The sequence below is a fragment of the Salvelinus fontinalis genome, chromosome 39, assembly GCF_029448725.1.
Source record: "Salvelinus fontinalis isolate EN_2023a chromosome 39, ASM2944872v1, whole genome shotgun sequence".
NCBI classification, from domain to species: Eukaryota; Metazoa; Chordata; class Actinopteri; order Salmoniformes; family Salmonidae; genus Salvelinus; species Salvelinus fontinalis.
The window spans coordinates 15460304-15484333 of NC_074703.1; the positions used below are offsets into that span (position 1 = coordinate 15460304).

General features: G+C 42.9%; 1 protein-coding gene across 11 annotated transcripts in view; it reads right to left on the minus strand.

Moving 5' to 3' along the window:
* The window catches only part of LOC129838802 (protein phosphatase 1 regulatory subunit 12A-like), a 78425-nt gene that overhangs the window by 38090 nt on the left and 16305 nt on the right, over positions 1-24030 (minus strand). For all 11 annotated transcript variants that reach the window (XM_055905995.1, XM_055905997.1, XM_055905996.1 and 8 more), the window contains exons 2-3: positions 14874-15004; positions 1639-1757 (exon numbers count right to left, since the gene is read on the minus strand). In XM_055905995.1, the coding sequence (XP_055761970.1) occupies positions 1639-1757; positions 14874-15004 (250 nt within the window). The remainder of the gene's footprint in view (positions 1-1638; positions 1758-14873; positions 15005-24030) is intronic.

The window sequence follows — 24030 nt, forward strand, 5'->3', positions numbered from 1 at the left end:
AGCCGGATACCAGTGCAGCCATAAATCAGCATGTTTGTGCAACAGTATCTTATAAATCAGAGGTATAGGCAAAGTGTGAATGTTGTCTACATGAAGAAACATTTAATGTAGGCAAAGATTATAGGGTCCCTTAGGAAACAGACCAACACTTTGGTTCCTACCCTGTCAACTCCTCCCTGGCATTTTCATACGTTGTCATGTCAAACACTTCAAAATGCCCACTATTATTTATATTCTAACTATAGAATTAGAATAAATATTATATTTCCATGATTCCAACAGTTTACCCAATTGTTTTGATCTAAATCATAAGTCAAATCGCAATTGCAACATTTGGTTAAAAATAAGGCCTAGTTTTTTTGCCTATATCGTGCAGCCGTACTGTGGCAGTGTGAAAATTCTCAAATGAGTGCAGGAAATGCAGATTTAAAAAAATGTTGAAGTTGAATTGAACAGTAGAAAACAGAATGGAGAAAGATCCATTGAAATCACTTAGACTGTATGTGTTGCCACTGTAGGGTCACGCACTACTCAAATGTAGAGCTTTAATTATTCAAAAACATAACATACCGTCAAAAACAATATCGCCGAGCCCTAGTTCTACACCGGGAGGAGCAACCTAAGCAAAGAAGGGTGCAAACAGTAGAGGGGGTGGGCCTGCTGTCTGACAAGCTGCTACCTAACTTCTAATTATTGCTGGTGGCTAGCATGGCTAACAACGTAAACAGCGCAAAGGTGTCCAGCCATACTTAGTGGATTTGATGAGGTGCATTTGGAATGGCTACTAGGTGAAGGAGAACGCCATAATCTTCCGACAACGCAGCTACATCATGAGCAGAGGAGCGGTTTGTCCCCGGGGCCATTAGCACGTCTGAACAAGGCCTCCCACCAGAAGGTGTTGGGGGGGGGGGTACATTACATCATCTCAACAACACAGAGGGCCAAAAATAGAAAAAGCCTTCCATCCAGTTTAGACTCACCACAAAGAGAAACCCAGAGTTTAAGTGGATCGCATTAAACTCCATTATGTAACTTCTCCACCGAGGCAAAGCTGCCGGGACTGGGTCTCACTTGATTTCATAAATGCTTTATGACACGGTACATGCATGACATACCTGGACATCATGTACTGGTATTGGGTGAAGTAGTAAAGGGGGAATTAGACTAGACCAGTGAGGTGTTGGCCATGGAGGCTGTAGTGCTATTGAACCAAGCTGAGTGCACGCCACTCGAGGCCTTCTTCCTGATATGACCGGAGGCCACAGCGGCCTAGATGCATGTACCACGATCCATTGCGCACACACACACAACCTCTCATCCCTTAACCGTCTATTTGGAAAGGCAGTGCATAACTGCCTGGTATGTAGCAAACACAGAATGATGCTAGCAAAGTAGCAGCACTCGTTTGTCATTAAAAAGTAATCTAATTTGAAAACTTAATGAAAAACATTTCCATTATGTCATTTTAGGCACATCCCTTCCAATTACATAGATGTAAAAAGCCCCATTAATGATGTGCTTGGTGGACAATGTTTGACCGGCAATGGTTCAACTGAAAGCAGAAGTGAAAGAGTTGTTGTTGGTTAGCAGGTCAGTGTGGGGCAGACCGAGTGAGTCAGTGCTGTGGTCTGTCTGTACCTTGTCGGTTGATCTCATTCTTCAGGAGCTCCTCCATGGCCTCCTCCTCAGCGATGTCCAGTGGTGTCTCCCCCTCACTGTTCACCACCCCCACGCTGGCTCCCTGGCCAATCAGATACCTGCACAAACACACACACTTACTTAGGACAGGTAAGTAGTAGTCCAAGTAGTATTAGTAACACTCAGTAGTAGTAAATTCATTCTTCACTGAATCAATATGGATGGATCAAGTCTCTTATTTAACCCAGGTTAATCAAGTTAAATCAAAATGCCTAGGAAATCATGTCCATCTCATTCTATGTATTAGGCCTATATAAGCTACTGCTGTAGGCCTATGAAATTGACACATTTACGAGGACTGGAAAATAGATGCATTTACAAATTACCATAACTGTGTCAATTTGTTCTTCACCTGCAGGGAAACAGTCAAGTGAATATATTATGAAAACCTGTACGTCATAACCAGGTATTCCGTTACGAAAATGTGGCGACGGACATTTGACCGGCAGCATATAAAAATTTACCGGACGGTGCTCAAAATGACAGAAATCACATTTAGATTATGGTAAATCATATTAACAGAACATACAAGTCGAGGATGAACAATGCGTGGTCTTCACCAAATTCTGAGTCGCACTTTGAAAAATCATCCACATTTACTTTTCCTCAGTCAAGACAACAAAGAAGCAAAATCACTAGCCTTTGTCAATCTACTAACCCCCATAGTAGAAAGTGACCTATTCTATTGGCCAGCTTGTAGAAAAATAAATAGCGTATTCCAAACAGACTGTGGAGCAATTGTAGGATGATCTCAGTCATACAACCAGTAGGTCTAGGCTACATAAAATAAAACACGTTAAAAAGCAATGAGTGATGCAACATCAGAACATTTAGCTTAAATGTTGATAAACTATTATTTCTTCACATAAGCACAGCAACACGCACAACGCATTAGGCTATGAGCAAATGTTTATTCCATAACACAATTGCGAGAACACCATTGTCAAAAGCGCACCGCACATGCTAGCGGTTTAACGTGAATAGGGCTGTCCGACTAAAATAAATAAATAGGCCGTCAGTCTGTTCTTTCAACCAATTGATAGGTCGAAATGTTAAGTGTATTTTTCCATATAGACATCCTATGTGTTTAATTAAAATAAACTATATGCACTGATCTTGACTGATGTGTTAAGCTTGATTAAATACAAATGATGAGGGAGTCGGATTTGATTGTGCCGGGCCTGGCTAGTCCTCCCTGCTGCAGCAACCACCACAGAACATCGGTGTGTATCGTGCTGTAACCATATACAATTTCAGTAGCACGTCTTAGTCTGATGGACTGTGCCATCCAAGGCCTCAATGGATCAGTCCCCTCAGACAGGCATGAATCAGACAGTTGTCTTGTACACCATGGTGATTATTATTAGCTACTGCTTGACTAAAATAAATCTGTCAACCAACAGCCTATCGAACAGTCAACTAAATGGGGTCAGCCCTAAATGTGACAGCTGAAAACATATTAGACATTTAGAAGGGAGATTTAATATGCAACAACTAGCATGGGTTGCTAATATGACTAGGACTGTGCCTTTGGCTACTGGACAAGGAAAGGATGTTCATAAAATAATTTCCTCTACGGATATGGTCCGATTTTGGCTAGGCTACTTTGAAGTAAAAGGTTCAGGTTTCAAACAATGAAGTATATGTTCTCAAATTGCATTCTGCCTCCAGATCATTACAAAGTGCCACACGCTGATGAGGCCTGCCTTCTGTTGCCTATTCATTTGCTGTTTGAGATGCTGTAGCAGAAGATCTTGCGCTGTCTGACAGATTTTCCATCAATGAATAGGCAAAAAATGCATTATTTCACAATGGGATTTTCATCGCTAGGACAATTGGCCGCCGCCAATTTTATTCATCGGCTATTTAATTTATTTACCTGCATTTTAAAATCCGAAAGCCAGCTTTTACCAGCTAATGGAAACCCTGGTCACAACCCACTGGTAGCAGAAATCAAACACCTTGGGAAAGGCTAAGCACATATCCCTCCACTGACCTAACCACCCAAGGAGTTTCACACTGTACCTCTCCACCCTATGGGTTTCATGCTGTATTCCTCCACTGACCTAACCACCTGCGAAAGAATGGTGTAATTTTAGAGTGCAAATAGGGGCGTTTTCTGATATAGGGTGTCTTGATATAAAGTTATTGAAGCTCGCCATTGGTCTGTTGCCATTTTCCTCGTTGGGGACAACAGTGGTTCACATTGACGGGGCTGTAGTGGAGCAGGTTGAAAGCTTCAAGTTCCTTGGTGTCTACATCCCCAACAAAGGATCATAGTACAAACACACCAAGACAGTCGTGAAGAGGGCACGACAACACCTTTTCCCAATCAAGAGCCTGAAAAGATTTGGCATGGGTCCCCAAATCATCCTGATTGCATCACCGCCTGGTATGGCAACTGCTCGGCATCCGACTGTAAGGCACTACAGAGGGTAGTGCGTATGGCCCCGTACATGACTGGGACCAAGCTTCCTGTCATCCAGGACATATACACTAGGCAATGTCAGAGGAGTGCCCCAAAAAAAATGTTTGTCAAAGACTCCAGTTACCCAAGTCATAGACTTCTCTGCTACCGCACGGCAAGTGGTACCAGAGAACAGAGTCTAGGTCCAAAAAGCTCCTTAACAGCTTCTACCCTGAAGGCACAAGACTGCTGAGAAATGTATCAAATTGCCACCTGGACAATTTACATTGACACCCCCCCACTTTGCTTTTACACTGCTGCTACTCGCTGTTTATCATCTATGCAGTCACTTTACCCCTACACACATGTAAAATATTACCTCAACCTGTACCCCACACACTGACTCCGTAACAGTACCCCTGTAACTATTTCTTGAACTGCATTGTTGGTTAAGGGCTTGTAAGTAAGCATTTCACGGTAAAGTCCACAACGGTTGTATTCAGCGCATGTGACAAATAACATTATTTGGTTAACAACTGTGGCATTGTAGCTAAGCCTAACCCTTTTCCTAACCTTAAGTCTCCTAACCTGCCATGCTAATTCACCTAACCTGCTGTGTAAACAAATCTGTGTCGAGAAACCATCGGTTGCATAAAGGCCGAAACTGACCAATGGCAGGTTCCTGATATCAGGGAACACCCATATCAAGACACAACCCAAATTGCAGTCTGTCATTACACCATATTCACCTGAGGGGTTTACTGTTGTATCCCTCCACTGACTTAACCACCTGAGGGGGTTCATGCTGTCATTCTAGTACCCTGCCTCTAATCAGACAACTAGTTCACACATATTCACTGCATAATTAGCCCAGTGATTCACCCTTTTGTGGTCAATCACGCTCCAATTATCTTTTCCTCGCGGATTTCTCGCCCTGCGCTGGCTGATTCAAGAGGCTCTTGGAACAGCAGGAGATCTTGACTCCTGCTGCTACCAATTAGAGCCGTGGAGAGACGCAGACCCTTCTCATTAGAACACACCACTTGAAACCGGCACATTCCGGTAACTTCCCTCGTAATGGAGATTCAGCGACCGCCGTTACATTTTAGAGTTCCACATTGTCTTTGAATTCACTTTCGCCCCATTTTAGCTGGGTTTTACAAGGTGTGGTTGGGCCTTGTGGTTAGGAGTTCACCCTGCCATCTACTGCCGCGCAATGTGCTTTTTGAGATCGGTTGGGTTTGATAAAAATAAATTATGGCTTTTGATTTAGAAAGATTTTTTTTGTGGGTTGAATGCTGTAACACAGAATAAAACTATTAACAAAAGGTCGCAAGATGGTGGTGACTGCACAATACTGCTTATTAGGGATGGGAGATATGGTAAAAACAGCATATAATGAGATGTCCAAACTTTTGACTGGTACACCTACTCATTTCCAGGGGTTCTTTATTTTTACATTGTAAAATAATAGTGAAGAACTCAAAACTATGAAATAACATATGCAATAATGTAGTAACCAAAAAAAGGGTTAACCTCTAACGAGCACCTACCCCGGGTCCGGGAGCACCCCCCCCCACACTGATTAGCATCGCTAGCATAGCGTCACAATTAAATAGTAGCATCTAAATATCATTAAATGACAAGTCCAAGACACCTAATGAAAGATACAGATCCTGTGAATAAAGCCACCATTTCAGATTTTTAAAATGTTTTACAGGGAAGACAAAATATGTAAATCTATTAGCTAACCACGTTAGCAAAAGACATCACTTTTCTAACTCCATCAGTTTCTTACTCCATCGGGTGCTATCACCAATTCGGCTAAACTAAGATATTGATAGCCACTAACCAAGAAAAAACCTAATCAGATGACAGTCTGATAACATATTTATGGTATAGGATAGTTTTTTTTTGAAAAATGTGCATTTTTCAGGTATAAATCACAGTTCTACATTGCAGCTGCAATCTGAAATAGTGACGACGCAGCCAGAACAATTACAGAGACCAACGTCATATAACTAATTACTTATCTTAAAACATTTCAGAAAAATACACAGCGTACAGATATTGAAAGCCCAACATCTGGTGAATCCAAACAATATTTCTGATTTCTTAAATGTTTTATAGCGAAAACAAAATGTAGCGCTAAATTAGCATAGCCACGCCAGCCAGAACCAGCTGGGCGCCCACGACCAGTTCACATGCACGACAGATATATGAAATAACATCGTAAATTGGGTCTTACTATTGCTGATCTTTCATCAGAATGTTGATCAAGGTGTCCTTAGTCCTGATGAGTCGTTCAATCCATTCACAATGGCAACTTCCCCTCTTCATTTAGCATATGTACTGGTCGACTGGCCAAAGTAAAAAAAAGTCACAGAACGGAACACGGCAAAACTCCCGAAAAAATTCAAATAATCTGATTAAACTATATTGAAAAAACATACATTAAGATGATATGGTCACATGTATCAAACAAACTTCGAGACGGAGATAGTTTTCATCCGTAACGGCAGCAAAACAGTAGACAATCGCACCTCCAAATCGCGCGGTTCACAGGAAAGGAAGACCCAGAGTAACCTCTGCTGAAGAGAATAAGTTCACTAGAGTTATTAGCCTCAGAAATTGCAGCCCAAATAAAAAGCTTCACAACGTTCAAGTAAAACAGACAACATCAACTGTTCAGAGGAGACTGCGTGACTCAGGCCTTCATAGTTGAATTGCTGCAAAGAAACCCCTACTAAAGGACACCAATGAGAAGAAAATACTTGCTTGGGCCAAGAAACATGAGCAATGGACATTAGACCGGAGGTAATCTGTCCTTTGGTCTGGAGTCCAAATTTGAGATTTTTGGTTCCAACCGCCATGTCATTGTGAGAGGCAGAGTAGATGAACGGCTGATAAGCGCATGTGTAGTTCCCACCGTGAAGCATGGAGGGCGTGGTGTAATGGTGCTTTGCTGGTGACACTGTGGTTAATTTAAACACACATCTAACCAGCATGGCTACCACAGCATTTTGCAGCAATATGCCATCCCATCTGGTTAGCGCATAGTGGGACTATCATTTGTTTTGTTTTTCAACAGGACAATGACCCAACATACCTCCAGGATGCGTACGGGCTATTTTACCAAGAAGGAGCGTGATGAGTGCTGCATTAGATGTCCTGGCCTCAACAATAAGCTGACCTGAACCCAATTGAGATGGTTTGGGATGAGGTGGACCGCAGAGTGAAGGAAAGCAGCCAACAAGTGAGCAGTATATGTGGGAACTCCTTCAAGACTGTTGCGAAAGTATTCCAGGAGAAGCTGGTTGAGTGTGCAAAGCATTCAAGGCAAAGGGTGGCTACTTTGAAGAATCTAAAAAAAATAGATTGTTTAACACTTTTGGCTACGACAAGATTTCATATGTGATATTTAAGTGTTGATGTCTTCACAATTTTTGGGGGGAAATTTTCACAATACAGAACACCTTTGAATGAGTAGGTGTCCAAACATTTGACATGTACTGTATGTATAGTTGTAGTCGGAAGATCACATACACTTAGGTTGGAGTCATTAAAACTCGTTTTTCAACCACTCCACAAATTTCTTGTTAACAAACTATAGTTTTGGCAAGAAAGTTAGGACATCTACTTTGTGCATGACAAGTCATTTTTCCAACAATTGTTGACAGATTATTTCACTGTATCACAATTCCAGTGGGTCAGAAGTTTAAACACTAAGTTGACAGTGCCTTTAAAAAGCTTGGAAAATACCCAAAAATTATGTCATGGCTTTAGAAGCTTCTGATAGGCTAATTGACATCATTTGAGTCAATTGGAAGTGTACCTGTGGATGTATTTCAAGGCCTACCTTCAAACTCAGTGCCTCTGATTTTCCCATGATGTCAAGCAAAAGAAATCAGCCAAGACCTTTAGAAAAGAAATTGTAGACCTCCACAAGTCTGGTTGATCCTTGGGAGCAATTTCCAAACGCCTGAAGGTACCACGTTCATCTGTACAAACAATAGTATGCAAGTATAAACACCATGGGACCACACAGCCGTCATACCGCTCAGGAAGGAGACGCGTTCTGTCTCCTAGAGATGAACATATTTGTGCGAAAAGTGCAAATCAATCCCAGAACAGCAGCAAAGGACCTTGTGAAGATGCTGGAGGAAACAGTAAAACGAGTCCTATATCGACATAATCTAAAAGGCCGCTCAGCAAGGAAGAAGACTACGGTTTGCAACTGCACATGGGGACAAAGATCGTACTTTTTGGAGGAATGTCCAACTTTTTGGAGTACGATCTTTGTCCCCATGTGCAGTTGCAAACCGTAGTCTGGCTTTTTTATGGCGGTTTTGGTGCAGTAGCTTCTTCCTTGCTGAGCGGCCTTTTAGATTATGTCGATATAGGACTCGTTTTACTGTTTCCTCCAGCATCTTCATAAGGTCCTTTGCTGCTGTTCTGGGATTGATTTGCACTTTTCGCACCAAAATATGTCCTCCAGTCTGATGAAACAAAAAAGAACTGTTTGGCCATGATGACCGTCGTTATGTTTGGAGGAAAAAGGGGGACGCTTGCAAGCCGAAGAACACCATACCAACCGTGAAGCACGGGGGTGGCAGCATCATGTTGTGGGGGTGCTTTGTTGCAAGAGGGACTGGTGCACTTCACAACATAGATGGCATCATGAGGCAGGGAAAATGTGGATATATTGAAGCAACATCTCAAGACATCAGTCAGGAAGTTAAAGCTTGGTTGCAAATGGGTCTTCCAAATGGACAATGACCCCAAGCATACTTCCAAAGTTGTGACAAAATGGCTTAAGGACAACAAAGTGAAGGTATTGGAGTGGCCATCACAAAGCCCTGACCTCAATCCTATAGAACATTTGTTGGCAGAACTGAAATAGCGTGTGCGAGCAAGGAGACCTTCTAACCTGACTCAGTTACACCAGCTCTGTCAGGAGGAATGGGCCAAAACTCACCCAACTTATTGTGGGAAGCTTGTGGAAGGCTACCCAAATTGTTTGACCCAGGTTAAACAATTTAAAGGCAATGCTACCAAATTCTGATTTGGTGTATGTAAACTTCTAACCCACTGGGAGTATTTTGAAATAAATAAAATCACTATTATTCTGACATTTCACATTTTTTAAATAAATTGGTGATCCTAACTGTCCTAATACTCTGAATTAACAGCTCGCATTGCAAAATGAATGTAGGAACCTATGTTGTTCAATTAATGCACCCACACCGCTCGCGAGCGTCTGCGTTGCCAAGGGCTAAAATATAATTCATTTCTATTTCTGATGCAGATCGCTCTGTAAGTCCTGCCTCTCCCAGCTCCTCATTGGTTTATAGAAGCAGGGTGATTGAAAGACGAACTTTGTTGCCGGTCGTGGTAATACTATGAAAGTTTGGATGCCAATCACCATATAAGTTCAAAGATGAAAAGGCCTGGAAGGAGGAGAGATGCCAAGAAACGATTCGGTTGACAGTTGTGTGTGTGGATTAAATGTCGGAGTGGAGGGCCTTGTGCATTTCAGATAAAATAACTCAATGTTTATATCCCAGGACAAATTAGCTAGCAACAGCAAGCTAGCTAAATAGGACAAATTAGATAGCTAAATTCCCATACATGTTTAATGCTTTTCGACCTGTCCCCAAATTAATGTAATTGGTTCAGAGTTTTTGATATTTTAACCTTACATTTATGCACGATGGCACACGCGCGCAGCCAGCTTGGGTTCTGTGTAAAACATGGAATATTTACTAGGATTAAATGTCAGGAATTGGGAAAAAGTGAGTTTAAATTGGTTTTGTTAAGGTGTATGTAAACTTCCGACTTCAACTGTGTGTATGTATGTATGTATGTATGTATGTATGTATGTATGTATGTATGTATGTATATGTGTGTGTGTGTGTGTGTGTATATGTGTGTGTGTGTGTGTGTGTGTATATGTGTGTGTGTGTGTGTGTGTGTGTATATGTGTGTGTGTGTGTGTGTGTGTGTGTATATGTGTGTATATGTGTGTATATGTGTGTATATGTGTGTATATGTGTGTATATGTGTGTATATGTGTGTATATGTGTGTATATGTGTGTATATGTGTGTATATGTGTGTGTGTGTGTGTGTGTGTGTGTGTGTGTGTGTGTATGTGTATGTGTATGTGTATGTATGTATGTATGTATGTATGTATTCGAGGCCGACCGATTAATTAGGGCCGATTTCAAGTTTTCATAACAATCGTAATTAGCATTTTTGGACAGCGATTATGGCCGATTACATTGCACTCCACGAGGAGACTGCATGGCATGCTGACTACCCGTTACGTGAGTGCCGCAAGGAGCCAAGGTAAGTTGCTAGCTAGCATTAAACGTATCTTATTGAAAAAACGATCAATCTTAACATAATCACTAGTTAAACTAGTAATATCAACACTGTAGTTTAGTAATATCAACACATCTAGCTTGTCCTGCGTTGCCTGTTAATTTATCATCATTGAATCACAGCCTACTTCGCCAAACGGGTGATTTAACAAGCGCATTCGCACTGTCGTTGCACAAATGTGTACCTAACCATAAACATCAGCACCTTTCTTAAAATCAATACACAAGTATACATTTTTAAACCTGCATATTTAGTTAATATTGCCTGCTAACATGCATTTCTTTTAACTAGGGAAATTGTGTCATTTCTCTTGCGTTCTGTGCAAGCAGAGTCGGGGTATATGCAGCAGTTTGGGCCACCTGGCTCGGTGCAAACTGTGTGAAGACCATTTCTTCCTAACAAACACAGCCAACTTCGCCAAACGGGGGATGATTTAACAAAAGCGCATTTGCGAAAAAAGCACAATCGTTGCACAAATGTACCAAACCATAAACATCAATGCCTTTCTTAAAATCAATACACAGAAGTATATATTTTTAAACCTACATATTTAGTTAAGAAATTCATGTTAGCAGGCAATATTAACTAGGGAAATTGTGTCACTTCTCTTGCGTTCATTGCACGTAGAGTCAGGGTATATGCAACAATTTGGGCCGCCTGGCTCGTTTGCGAACTAATTTGCCAGAATTTTACGTAATTATGACATAACATTGAAGGTTGTGCAATGTAACAGCAATAATTTTGACTTATGGATGCCACTCGTGAAATAAAATACGTATATATTTCACTGAAAGAATAAACGTTTTGTTTTCGAAATGATTGTTTCCGGATTTGACCATATTAATGAGCTACGGCTCGTATTTCTGTGTGTTATATTATAATTAAGTCTAGGATTTGATAGAGCAGTCTGACTGAGCGGTGATAGGCAGCAACAGGCTCGTAAGCATTCATTCAAACAGCACTTTCCTGCATTTGCCAGCAGCTCTTCGCTGTGCTTCAAGCATTGCGCTGTTAATGACTTCAAGCCCATCATCTCCCGAGATTAGGCTGGCAATACTAAAGTACCTATTAGAACATCCAATAGTCAAAGGTATATGAAATAAAATGGTAGAGAGAGAAATAGTCCTATAATAACTACAACCTAAAACTTCTTACCCGGGAATATTGAAGACTCATGTTAAGGAACCACCAGCTTTCATATGTTCAAAGCAAGGAACTTAAACGTTAGCTTTTTGAAATTACACACATTGCACTTTTACTTTCTTCAACACTGTTTTTGCATTATTTAAACCAAATTGAACATGTTTCATTATTTATTTGAGGCTAAATAGATTTTCTTGATGTATTATATTAAGTTAAAATAAGTGTTCATTGTTCATTCAGTATTGTTGTAATTGTTTTTGGTCCTCCAATAAAAATCTGTATCGACACTGAAAAAAATCATAATCGGTCGACCTCTAGTATGTATGCATGCATGTATAAATAAATAAAAATTACGAGATATCTAGGCATAGGTTATTGGTGTACTGTTGGAATCATGGAAATATAATGATTGTAATTCACTAGTTGGGATATAGTGGGCAGCACTTTGAATGCATAGTTGTTTGACATAAATTAATAAGCCAGGGAATAATAAGCCGTGATAAGCCGTGTGTAAGGAAAGGAACCAAAGTGTTGGTCAGTGTTTCCCAGGGATCCCTATACGAAGTTATGTTTCCCTTTACGTAGCTAGCTAGCTAACATATTCATACTTCCTTTTCCTCTGATTTAGTAGATACCATTACACAAACATGCAGATCTATGCCTACACCAGCACTGGTTTCAGGCTGTAATTAGCCATTAGGTTTGCTCCAACTCCGATTACATTTAGCTAGCCAGCAGTTAGCATTAGCTCCAGAGTAAACAGCAAGTGAAGTGCTCATGACTACACGGCCAAGCAACACCAACAACTGCTCTCCTTGAGTGACAGGGGGCAGGGCTTGGTGTGGGAAGCGGAATGCAGGAGCGGGAGAGACGACTTGCAAATGGAGCGAACTATAAAAATGGACATTACGGACACGCTGGTGTTGTCCCTCACATTCAACAAACCAAACATTGAAATACTGTTATAGAGGGTGAAGTAAAAATCCAAATCGGTCTATGCATCAATACCGTATACCACCCAGCCCAACTGCTTATTATGTATAAAATAATTGTACATTACTTTAATAAAGTATTTCAGTTCTCTATATTACATTTGTTTCATTTGATGACTAATTTCATTCCAAGTCCTCATCTCTATAGAGCTGCTGCCTATGCTGTCTGGAAAACTAAAAAAATAATAGACAGTCAAAGTAAATAAAGCCTACTTTTATGACTCCTGAATACCAACTATCACATAGATCATGTATTTTCAGGTAGAGATACCACAAAGCAACTGCTCTCTAACCCTCTCGATCAGTGTTCTCGTCTCTTCTCTCGGTCTGCCCCACAGACGGTCTGTACTATAGACTGGACAAGTAGTCTCGCAATGGATTATAGTCATTACCATGTTTTCTGCACTAAACTATGTATAATATTGGCCTGTTGGAAACGGCAACTCCCTACTACATCACAGTTCGGGCTTGATCCGATTGAGACAAACTGTGCATTGAGCTCACAGAAAAACTAAATGGAATTCAATGAGTTGTTAAAAAAACAAAAAAAAAACAGAAGTGTTGGTTAATCGCTCAGAACTACTGCCATCGGATGGTTGTGGGTTTGACTCCAACGGGCTTGGCACAAAAGGCTGCCATTGCCTTTCCGGCTCTGTAGGCCTCATTATGGGAATGACGGGGACAGTGTTGTGGGCCAAAATGGCGCTGCTATGTGCTCCTACCACCCACATCAGGTCCCAGAGTCGCCCAAGACCAGAGCACTCCATTAGTCATCCATATCAGACAAGGCCCTTCACATTTCTCCTTCATTCCTCATTGCATTGTGTGAAAGTAAAGAGCCCTTGTCTTCAACAGCCCAGCCCTGATATGGAGAAAATGAGGCAATAAGGTAGGCTCCCCACTGTATGAAAATGATTAAACTAAACATTCAACAGCTGTTTTACTTATTTTGAATAAATAATTTGCCTTAGGGGTGAGATGGAAGTCTGAAGGATAAAACTTTCCGGTAATATGTACAAGGTGGCTCTTGGAATTACAACAACCAATTGCAGCTGATGAAACACCATAAAAAGGCACAATTTGTCAATCAATAACGTTGGTAGCGTAGTATGATAATTCTACTCTAACTTGGGCAGCAAGACTGCACAGGGTGCGATTGTGGGATAACAACGCTCATGCCAGGCTCCTGTAATATAATACAGATAAGTAAAACAGGTCACTGCACAATGAGTGCAAGTGAGCTCCTTCAGCTCTGAGCCTGTTGAAAATATCTATTGATAATATCTCCCTACTTGCCGGCCCGGTTTCTGATCCCTTTAAACAGCCTTCTTACCTCAAAAGGACAATGAAAGAAAGGATTGGAAAGCAACTGGACTCATTACTGATGCCGGAGGTTACCCCCGATTTCTCTATATTGATTACATCACAAGGAACTTGTGCGAGGTTGTTGGGGCCATCTGACAGGCGGTTGCCCCAATCAACATGTAATCATGCACCTTGGAGAAACACAGACCATTGAAAACAGTGACCCCTGACAAGTTTAGGCTGTCTACTCCATAAGAAGTAGCTATAAGGATTGAATTGATTGGCATTGCATTTCATAGTCTAAGATGATTGAATAGAAAATCGTTAATTGATGACCTAACCTGACTAGTGATTTACAACTAAATGTGTCTGGAGAGGGTAATGGATATTCTCCAAATGAAAAGGAATTCGCACAATTACGTGTTCAACCAGCCATTAACCTCAGGGAATAGCCTTGTAACACTTGGCGATACAAAATAAACACTTGTTAAATTGGAGAAAAAAAACTGACCATTGATTATTGATGTGCCTGTGAGTCATTGCCTCCATTGAGAAAAATGGGTTTGCTCGAGGTGAATTGCCTGGCTAGCCATCCATGTCGCGCCAGCCAAACTGACATTTCTTCTCCACGATGAATGTATACGACGATCATGTATGTAGCAATCAGAACAGCAGAATTTAATTCAGGGTGAGTCGTCAGGCAACATTGTGAAAGGGCTGGTACATAATGGGGTTATTCCAAAGCAGTAATGTGTGTGTGTGTGTGTGTGTGTGTGTGTGTGTGTGTGTGTGTGTGTGTGTGTGTGTGTGTGTGTGTGTGTGTGTGTGTGTGTGTGTGGGAGGGTGGCCTAGAGACCAGCCATTCCCTAGAGGTCCATAAAAGCCTCCAGCTGGACCCTCGCCACATCAGCCATGACACCTCCAGCCCAGCAGCTGTACTTACTCTGCTATGTCCATGTACCCACAAGAGGCTGCGGCGTGGAGGGGGATCCAGCCCTCATTGTCGGGCTGGTTGATGGCAGCCCCATGCTCCACCAGGAACGTCACCATGTCCACGTTGTCATCTATGCACGCCTGAAGGGAGGGAGAGAGAAATAAAAAGTACGTTAGAAAAGTCCAACATTTAACACTAAGAAACTTCAGAGGAAGACACCCGAAAGGAGAAAAATCACAAGCCTTCAGGACATGCAGGTAGGCTTATGTTTGTGTGTGATGCCTTCCTCAGTGTCAGGAACCAGCACCTGTGTGTGTGTGTGGGTTGAAAACGGGGCGTGAGGTAGCCCCTACTGACACCACCCACTCCCTGTCGGCGGGGTCAACCGGGGGTGTGTGTACACACACACACACACACACACACACCACACCCCCCCCCGGTTGACCCCGCCGACAGGGAGTGGGTGGTGTCAGTAGGGGCTACCTCACGCCCCGTTTTAACAGGGGCACCTCACTTCTTCAGAAATTGTTGAGGTATGTGGGCGGGGTTAACAATGGCCAAAATGTCAGGACATAGCCGAGGTGTTTGGAATACCTCAAGGTGTACTATTGCTGTTGGGATGGGGGGGGGGGGGGGGGGGGGTAATTGGGTGTTCTCTGACAGCTCATATGCAAAAAATATGCACATTTTGACTTTTCACTCCCTCTTTTAGGCTGTCCCATTCAAAGGCTGTACCTATGGATTTGTGCCGCTCTAGACAACATTACCAATGTTTCACTCCAGTCAAAATGTGGTTAGACAGAAAAGTCCATTGAGCTACCCAAAACACACTCGCCATTATATACTCGACTCAGTAGTATTTAGTCCTCAGGAATAGGCTAATCCTTTGCATTAAGAACAAGAAACCCACAAGTCACAAATTCTAAAAGAAGCCTTCTTTTCCTTCAAATACGCATGCCAAGACTTGATAGAGGCAAGGAGCACAAACCTGAGAAGGCAAAGCATTAGGCCGAAGCAATGACACTACAAAATGGCTGTAAAGACTCATTTGCTAATTTTAGGTTGCATCCCAAGACAAACCATAACAATACAATAAAATGACATGTTGGGGGCGTTCCCTACCGAGGCTGAGAAGTAAAAGGGATGACAAAGGCCAACTATCTGTAGCAGAGAGAGAGAGTGAGATCGCCGTAGAAGTTGACTGTTCAGAGGACTAGGGGCTGCTGGGCCAGATCTAGAGACCTCAGTGACGACCTAGGGGTTAAAATGTCACCCGCTTCAAAGCCAGCCAGATAACAAGGTGACTGTCAACAAAGAAACAAGGCCAGGCTGGGCAAAACATTGTACACAGGCACGACGGGATTAAAGCTGGACAAAATTTGTGAAACAACCTTTCACTTTTGACGCCAAGTTTCAGATCTCAGTTATTACAGTAAGTGGATTTCACAAATCAGGAATGCCCGAAAGCCCCCCCCCCACCCTCATTTGACTGAATGAGAGTACTACTGTTAAGTGTCATTCTGGGATCCCTTTTCGGACCAAGGACCTGGAATTGAATTCCCTGCTTTGCGTTCCATAACCTTGATCTCTTGATAACTTTCTGACCTTGAGGGTTCCCCCCTTTCTAAAACCTGCCTGTAAAGTTTCCCACTTTCTCTACGAGCTGCTATGAAGCCTCAAAAGCGACGAGGGGGGAAAACACACACCGGACACAGCTCTATCTGGCTGGAATCCTTGTCCAAATTTGGGCCGTTTACAGCATCGTACATGGCCAGGGCTGGAGAAGACTCTGCATGTGCCTCGCTGCTCTTATCTGGGACTGTGTGTGTGTATTTTACTATCCTCATGGATACCTGATATCCTCAAAGTCCCCGCAAGGATAGTAAAACAAGGAAAATTCTCCCTCATGGGGACATATCCCACATGTGTGTGGCGGTCGTAGGATGTAAAGCTGTTCAGGCAGCTGCTTGGAAGTGTATCCAGGTGCGTATCCACCTTTAACTGGCTGGCTGGCTGGGCTCCTCTGACTTTGCTGCAGGGCAGACAGACGGCACTCCACTGAGCGCAACCCACACAGCTGCTCACAACCACACTCTGGCCGAGTGACAAGATGACGCTAGGCCCGTCTGTCTGTCAAGAGTTCACTCACCCCTCTGTTACCATCCCTTAGATACATTGTAGTCATTCTTGATAAGAGACTGTCTGCTAAATGCTGAAACCAAAGTAATGTAGCTAACTGTAGACTGTATACAAACAGCTGGACCGTTGTTCTGCACCGTCTGAAGTCTCATACCTGCAGGTGACTGATACGATAGGCAACTATGGTAGTAGCAATTTAGGTCAGTTGATTTGTATACAAATCTGCTACCATGCCCCTTAAGGAGAACTCACAGCCGGTTCCTGATGCTCCCCTCTCCTCCACGTCATCCCCTACAGAGGCACAGCCCACTGGCTACAGGAGCCCAACAATGGTAATCTCTTAATGGCTGTAATTGTGTGTAGCTGACAGGTGCCAGAGTTCCTGCCAAAATAGCAGGGACGAGTAGCATGGCAGCCAGGGGGATAGGACGAGGAGGACAAAAAAAAGGAGATGGTGAGTCTCATCCTTTGCAAACAGTCCTTTGGCAGAGCTGTGGGGAAAGTGGCATACCTGGCTGCCCCACTGTCACCGCTCAGAGAGAGTGGGACAGCCAGGCATCGCTCAGTGGCCTGCAAGAGACACCCAATGACGCAGGAGGGACACTGCCACTGTTTAAAGTGAGGGGGGGCATTCCTTGACCAATATAGGAGCCGCTGAGAAATGCAACGGGAGCAATACCAGGAATGGGTTGAAACAACTTTTTACTGACGGGGGATTTCAGCAGTGTTTCGGTGGTTAAAGCCGAACAAGGCAGACAAAGCCATCTTTATGTGAATGCTAAACACACTATGGGGAGAGAGGGAGCTAATCTGACTATTAATGTAGGTAATAACAGGAGACATTGTGAGTAAAGCCCGCCTCACACCACGACTGACGCCTGACGAACAGGCCTGTTCTGCACAGACAGACAATCCTGGGGGAAACTTTTGTCAGCAGTGTCAAGGGTAACACTTAATTTATTGAATATAGGGGAAACACTGCAGACATGTACTGACTCGCACTCCATAGGAAACATACACTGTTTGACCAGTGTTCTAGCTAGAGAGCAGGCCTTTTCTGCATAACACAGACGAGAGAGGGGGGGGGAGGGGGGGGGCAATGCTGTGTCTCAAACTCGCAAAATAAATGTAACATCATGACTCGCAGTTCAAGTCCAGTGTTCCTCAACCACACAGAGCGATGTCGTTGATAGTAATACTGAAGAGGGTTGTGCTAACAGACATAACATGAAGACAGGAGCTGAGTATAGCAGCAGGGGCTATTTCTCCATTTCCCTTCCAGCATGTTCTTAAACCAATGAGTCCCACTAACGCCGGTGCGTTTTGGACTTCAAACCCCTTTTCAAATATTCCTGGGCTGTACCATCGGATTCATCTATTTATTCTGAATCTGAAGACACCAACCATTAGTCTGTGTGATTAACGGTGTTTGAGACAATAGCAGATCCCGAAAAGCCCTGGGGCCAGGTCTTTTTAAGTCTGTAGAGTCTGAACGGTTTGCGCTACAAACTATATCAAACAAGCACGCACATGCAACATGTTCTGCTCCATGACGCTCACAAGCTACACATGAGTCATTGGAAGGTAAGGGGTTCTTCTACATAGGAAATCCCACGACAGTGTCTTTAGCTCACATAGTTGCTGTCAAACTCAAAAACAGGTGTCACTGACTAGTTGGATATTAATTTCCTACTGAGCAAACCATCTGCACTTACAGAATTCAAATAAATTAATTTCTCAGATTTGCTTTGACGACCTTATATATTTTGACATTTGTCACTAAAACTCATGAACGCACCGGGTTGTGTCAAATTGTTTTTACAATGGTTTACATTATGAGTCTAACTATAAGGGCTGGATCACCGCTAACCCTGAAACCAGGGATGCCTCCCTCTCCCCAGCCATCCCTGCAGATGAGAAGTCCAAAGTCAGGGCCAGGCCTCGAAAGCCGTATGAGCCGGGTAAAATGCCATCCCATCCTGGCAAACTGCATGTCCCCTCCGGCCCAGGTGAAATGTCTATATATGCGAGAGTGATATGTAAAGCACCTCCATAGTGGGTGCCTTAGCCTGCAGGCAACGTGGCCTTTCTGGGAATGCCCTTCTCTAATGGAGGAAGAGAGGGTTTCTGGGAACACTGACAGAGCTGTAGTAATTGAATCAATGATGCACATTATGACAGGATCCCCCATTGTTTTATAGAGTTAGAGATGCACTATGGAGAAATAGCGCCGCCATTTCCTGGTTAATAATTTTAATAGTTTCAGTTTGTGACAAAACAAGCTAGTGTAGAGAAATATTGTATTTCCTGCTATTTGAAGCGTAGAAATAGCACAAAGAACAGATCTACTGCTTCTTAGACTTGCTTTCAAATGAGAAAGAAATGTGAGTTATATATCTGTCAATGTGAATTTGGTCAGTTTGTCCAAAGGTTACATATTGCAGCTTTAAAATGTACTTGCCTCTCCATCTGAAAAACAGTCTGTTTATTTATGTTTAATTAAGTTCAAGTAAATCGAGATGTAATCATCCTTACCAGTTGCAAAATTGTTTTTTACATTTCTATGAAAGACACAGCTCTGTACCGTTCTTAAGAATCTCTACATTTACGTTTTATTCAAATGCGGCTACTGGAATTATTTATAATAGTGGATCAATTCTTACCAGTCCTGCTTGTGATTAGAGAAACTGTGTGGGAATTTACCACAGGTGTAACTAGTCTGCACTCAATCTCAGTGCTGCTAAGTGACAGAACACTTAGAATCTTATTTTCACTGGAGGGTACTTTAAAGACTACAACACAGGACTGTTGTAACCGATGCTCTTTTCAAACACTGAAAAGTACTCCTAAATCAAACCTGTGCGTGTTTATTGGGTGTGTGTACATTCGATTACCCATTCCCATTAGTGGAGCGTCAGCCGGCATGTGCCAGGAAGTGACTGTGGCTATGAGTGCACACTTCACAAAAGAGATAGAGGCTGTCTCTTGTAGTCTGAGAGCAGAGCCTAAACACCCCAGTGAAACCTGACCCATACAAAAACCCACTGGGTTCACGCAGTAAACCACAATGTTAGCACAGCCAAATGCCTCCACATCATGGCCCTGCTAGCTAGCTATCAATGTGCTGACTGCAGGAAATGATATCCGCAAGCAAATTCTCTGCATCTGTCCTGGCCTTGTCAAACGTTGTTTAATGGAGAAGACAGTTGGAAGTAAAGAGGGAACTAACCAGTAGAACGTTTATAAGATACACATGACAGAACCAACCTCGCCTGCTGGAAGAGACGCTTGGAGGTAGCCTCCATGCTGGCTGTGTTCACAAGCTCAGGCTACAAAGATTGACTGTCCCCCAGCAGTCGAGACTTTCTCCAACTGCAAGGCAAGTGAAGCAGTGCCCTATGCGCCTCACACATTCTCTTCAATTTAGGGCACCGATATGGGGCTGATTACAGGGGACTATCTATAGATTAACTTAATGAACCCACCCTGAGCAGCAGGGATAAATATGGAAACATTAAGAGCAGAAAGAATACAGTGTCCATATGCACCAGCCTAATGCTAAAATAGAGGATTAAGAGCCCTGGCTAGCGGGCAGATAGGCAAAGCTGTTCTCAGAGCACGACAAAAAATGCACCAATGACTCCCCCCCCCCCACCACCACGAGAGCCTGGGCCATGGCAACTAAAAACAGAAGACGATGAGAGTTCAGTCTTGTCGGGCCTTTGTAAGAAACATAAATAGAGAGAGAAAATTGTTCATTTAAAGCACACTGGGGTTGCTCAGACAGCCCCCGGAGGCAGCGCACAGACCCGACCTCGCAAGTACAAGATCAACAGCTAATCTTGAGAACAGGGGGAGAGAAGGGTCCCTTCTCTTTTTGGACGTTCCGAGTTTTTGTTCACCCCACCACTGCTCTCATGACCGCTTATGGTCAAGGGACAGAAACACTGTTCTCTGCTGCTAGACCTCTCAGCAAAGGTACCAGTGCTCATCTCCAGAATCGCAGAGTATATTATTGGACAGGTTGAAAGCATAGGTCACCATGAACCATAATTAGGTTAGCTTAAATGGAAACAAATATAATGGTGACAGCCTACATTAAGAGAACTGAAACTTCAGGGTGGCTATCCTTGTGGCCATTTCTGTGGAAAAACCCACAACCTCCCCCTCAAAAAATACAACTTCTTGCTAATGGCGTCTGTCATCCATATAACCAGACTTGAGGCCGACACTGCAAAGTCTTCTGACAAATAATGCAATATGACCACAATGCATTTTAGATATTCTTTTACTGTCAAATCAAACATTAAAAGACTTCCACCCGATTAAAATGTGTTTAACCATTATGCTCCAACCAAGAGTATTTCTCCAAAAATAGTATCCTAGCCCATGTATACAGGTTCTCCTATCTATTAGAATGAAGTCACACAAGTATGAAATGTTTTCCTACAACATGAAGAACCTGCGACCGCTTCCAAACCCCATCTCCCACTGACAGTACAGAAAAAGGACCGAGGGCTTTTTCCATACTTTAAAAGGCACTGTACTTCCTACTGATACAGTGGGGGGGGGGGGTGGTCGTGCAGAGCGCTCCAAGCTAACTTTAGCAACACTCCACATCAAGGAGAAGACACTTGAGGACCCCTCCCACCACTTCCTCTGGCAGGGCTCTCCAATGGCAAACAGACTCTGGAACAGTTGTAAAACGGTAGATCCCAAATTCACACAACCAGTAGGCCTAGACAACAGAACATAAAAACAAGTTAAAGCAACGAGTCGGATGCAACAGATCAGAACGTTTAGATTCTAAATGTTGATAAACTTATTTCTTTACATTATAGGCGCAGCAATGTACACAATTCAGTAGGCTCCACGTGAATGTTTGTTCCATAACGGAATTAGCGGGAAACACTTGTCACAAGGGCACTGCACATGCAAGCGGGTTTCACATGACAGATGAAAATATCCGTTAGAAATTTAGAAAGAGGACAATAGGTTACTTTGAAGCAAAGTAAGACTTATAATAAAATGTGATATGTATTAAAACATTCAGGTTTAAAACAATTTAGTACAAGTTTTCAAAATGCATACGGCCTCCAGCTCACGGCAAAGTGGTGGGTGACATTCTGATGACGCCTGCCTTCTGTTGCAGTTTGATGCCACGTTCAAAACTGGGAGCTATGAAATCCGACTTCAGCAGGGGGGGGGGGGGGTAATAAAATAGCAGGGACTAGGAAAAATAATTTTGTAAGTATATCCAACTCGGAATCTCAGCCCTCTTTCAAGCGCTCCGACTTTCCAACCTGAAGATCACTGACATGATTTGACTTTTTCAGAGTTCCCAGTTGTCGTGAAAGCCCAAAAGATGATGCAGCAGCAGCTCTTGTGCTGTCTGGCAGATTTTACACTCAAAAGGCTCTGTATGCATGTGACAATTACACCAAATAATGCAAATTAACCTATAGACTGATAAGCATGACCAGTCAAAATATTTTTACAGACTGGTATTTCCATCAATGAATAGGCTAAAAATTATTCTTTTGCAATGGGACTACTCACAGACAATTGGCCGGCAAAATTGTACTTATCAGCTTTAAGTTATTTTAAATAAATCAGACAAAGGCTGGCTACTCCCAGCTAACGGAAACCCTGGTATCAACCCACCAGCAGACACGTCTCCAACAGGTCATTCCAACCACTAGTAGCCATGGCTAGGACCCTGTGTATTTCCCAACAACGTGACTTGTACCAGTGTGGCTCAGTTGGTAGAGCATTGCTCAGTTGGTAGAGTAGAGGATTTATTCCTGGACCTGAGCCCTAGGACCATACGTCGGGACTACCGGGCGTGGTGACTCCTTGCTGTCCCCAGTCCGCCTGGCCTTGCTGCTATTCCAGTTTCAACTGTTCTGCCTGCGGTTATGGAACCGCCACCTGTCCCAGACCTGTTGTTTTTCAACTCTTAATGATCGGCTATGAAAAGCCAACTGAAAATTATTCATGATTATTATTTGACCATGCTTGTCAATTATGAACATCTTGGCATAGTTCTGTTATAATCTCCAGCCGGCACAGCCAGAAGAGGACTGGCCACCCCTCATAGCCTGGTTCCTCTCTAGGTTTCTTCCTAGGTTTTGGCCTTTCTAGGGAGTTTTTCCTAGCCACCATGCTTCTACACCTGCATTACTAGCCGTTTGGGGTTTTAGGCTGGGTTTCTGTACAGCACTTCGAGATATTAGCTGATGTACGAAGGGCTATATAAAATAAACTTGATTGATTGCACTTGCAACGATAGGGTTGTGGGTTCACTACTGTAAATCACTATGGATAAGAGCATCTGCTAAAGGACTAACGCAAATGTAACGTTACCAGGATCATATCAAGGCCATAACTGTAGGTTATATTGTGGGCTCCTGATCAGGAAACATAGGTATGGGTGTTGGCACATCCAGTGCTGGTTTTAGAAACTGTTTTAGTACAGGAACCAGCTCAGAACAGATGACAAACAAAACACTGAGTGCCATGAGTGGAGAACAGTGGGGTGACTGAGCAGCTGTTTAAACCCATAGCGACTGACTCAGGCCTCGCTCTCTCTCCAGGTGGGATCAGAGCACCAGCACAGCCACCAAGCACTTTGAGCTCTTTGAAAACACGACATAACCCAAATGACAGAATTATTCGTCACAATATCAACACCATAAAAAATGTATTTTTTTCTGTAGAAACTATCACCATTCTCTCATGTTTCAGACAAGCCTCACAGGCCTTTTGAGAAAACGAAACTGGTAATCTAATTTCAGAGGAGAGAGGTGAAGGCAGTGCAACATTTGAGTAGCTGTCAGAAATAGCAAAACATCCATCATGGGCCTGGCTTTAAAATATCACGTGTACAACTCAAATATGACCGCTGGCTTTTTGAGTCAGCAACTAAATGTAATAACAGGAGATGGGCTCCACTGTGGAGCCCTTGTTATCTTTTTGGAAAATACCTTTTACTCCCTTCTAAAGCAACAGTATGGAGACAAAGCAG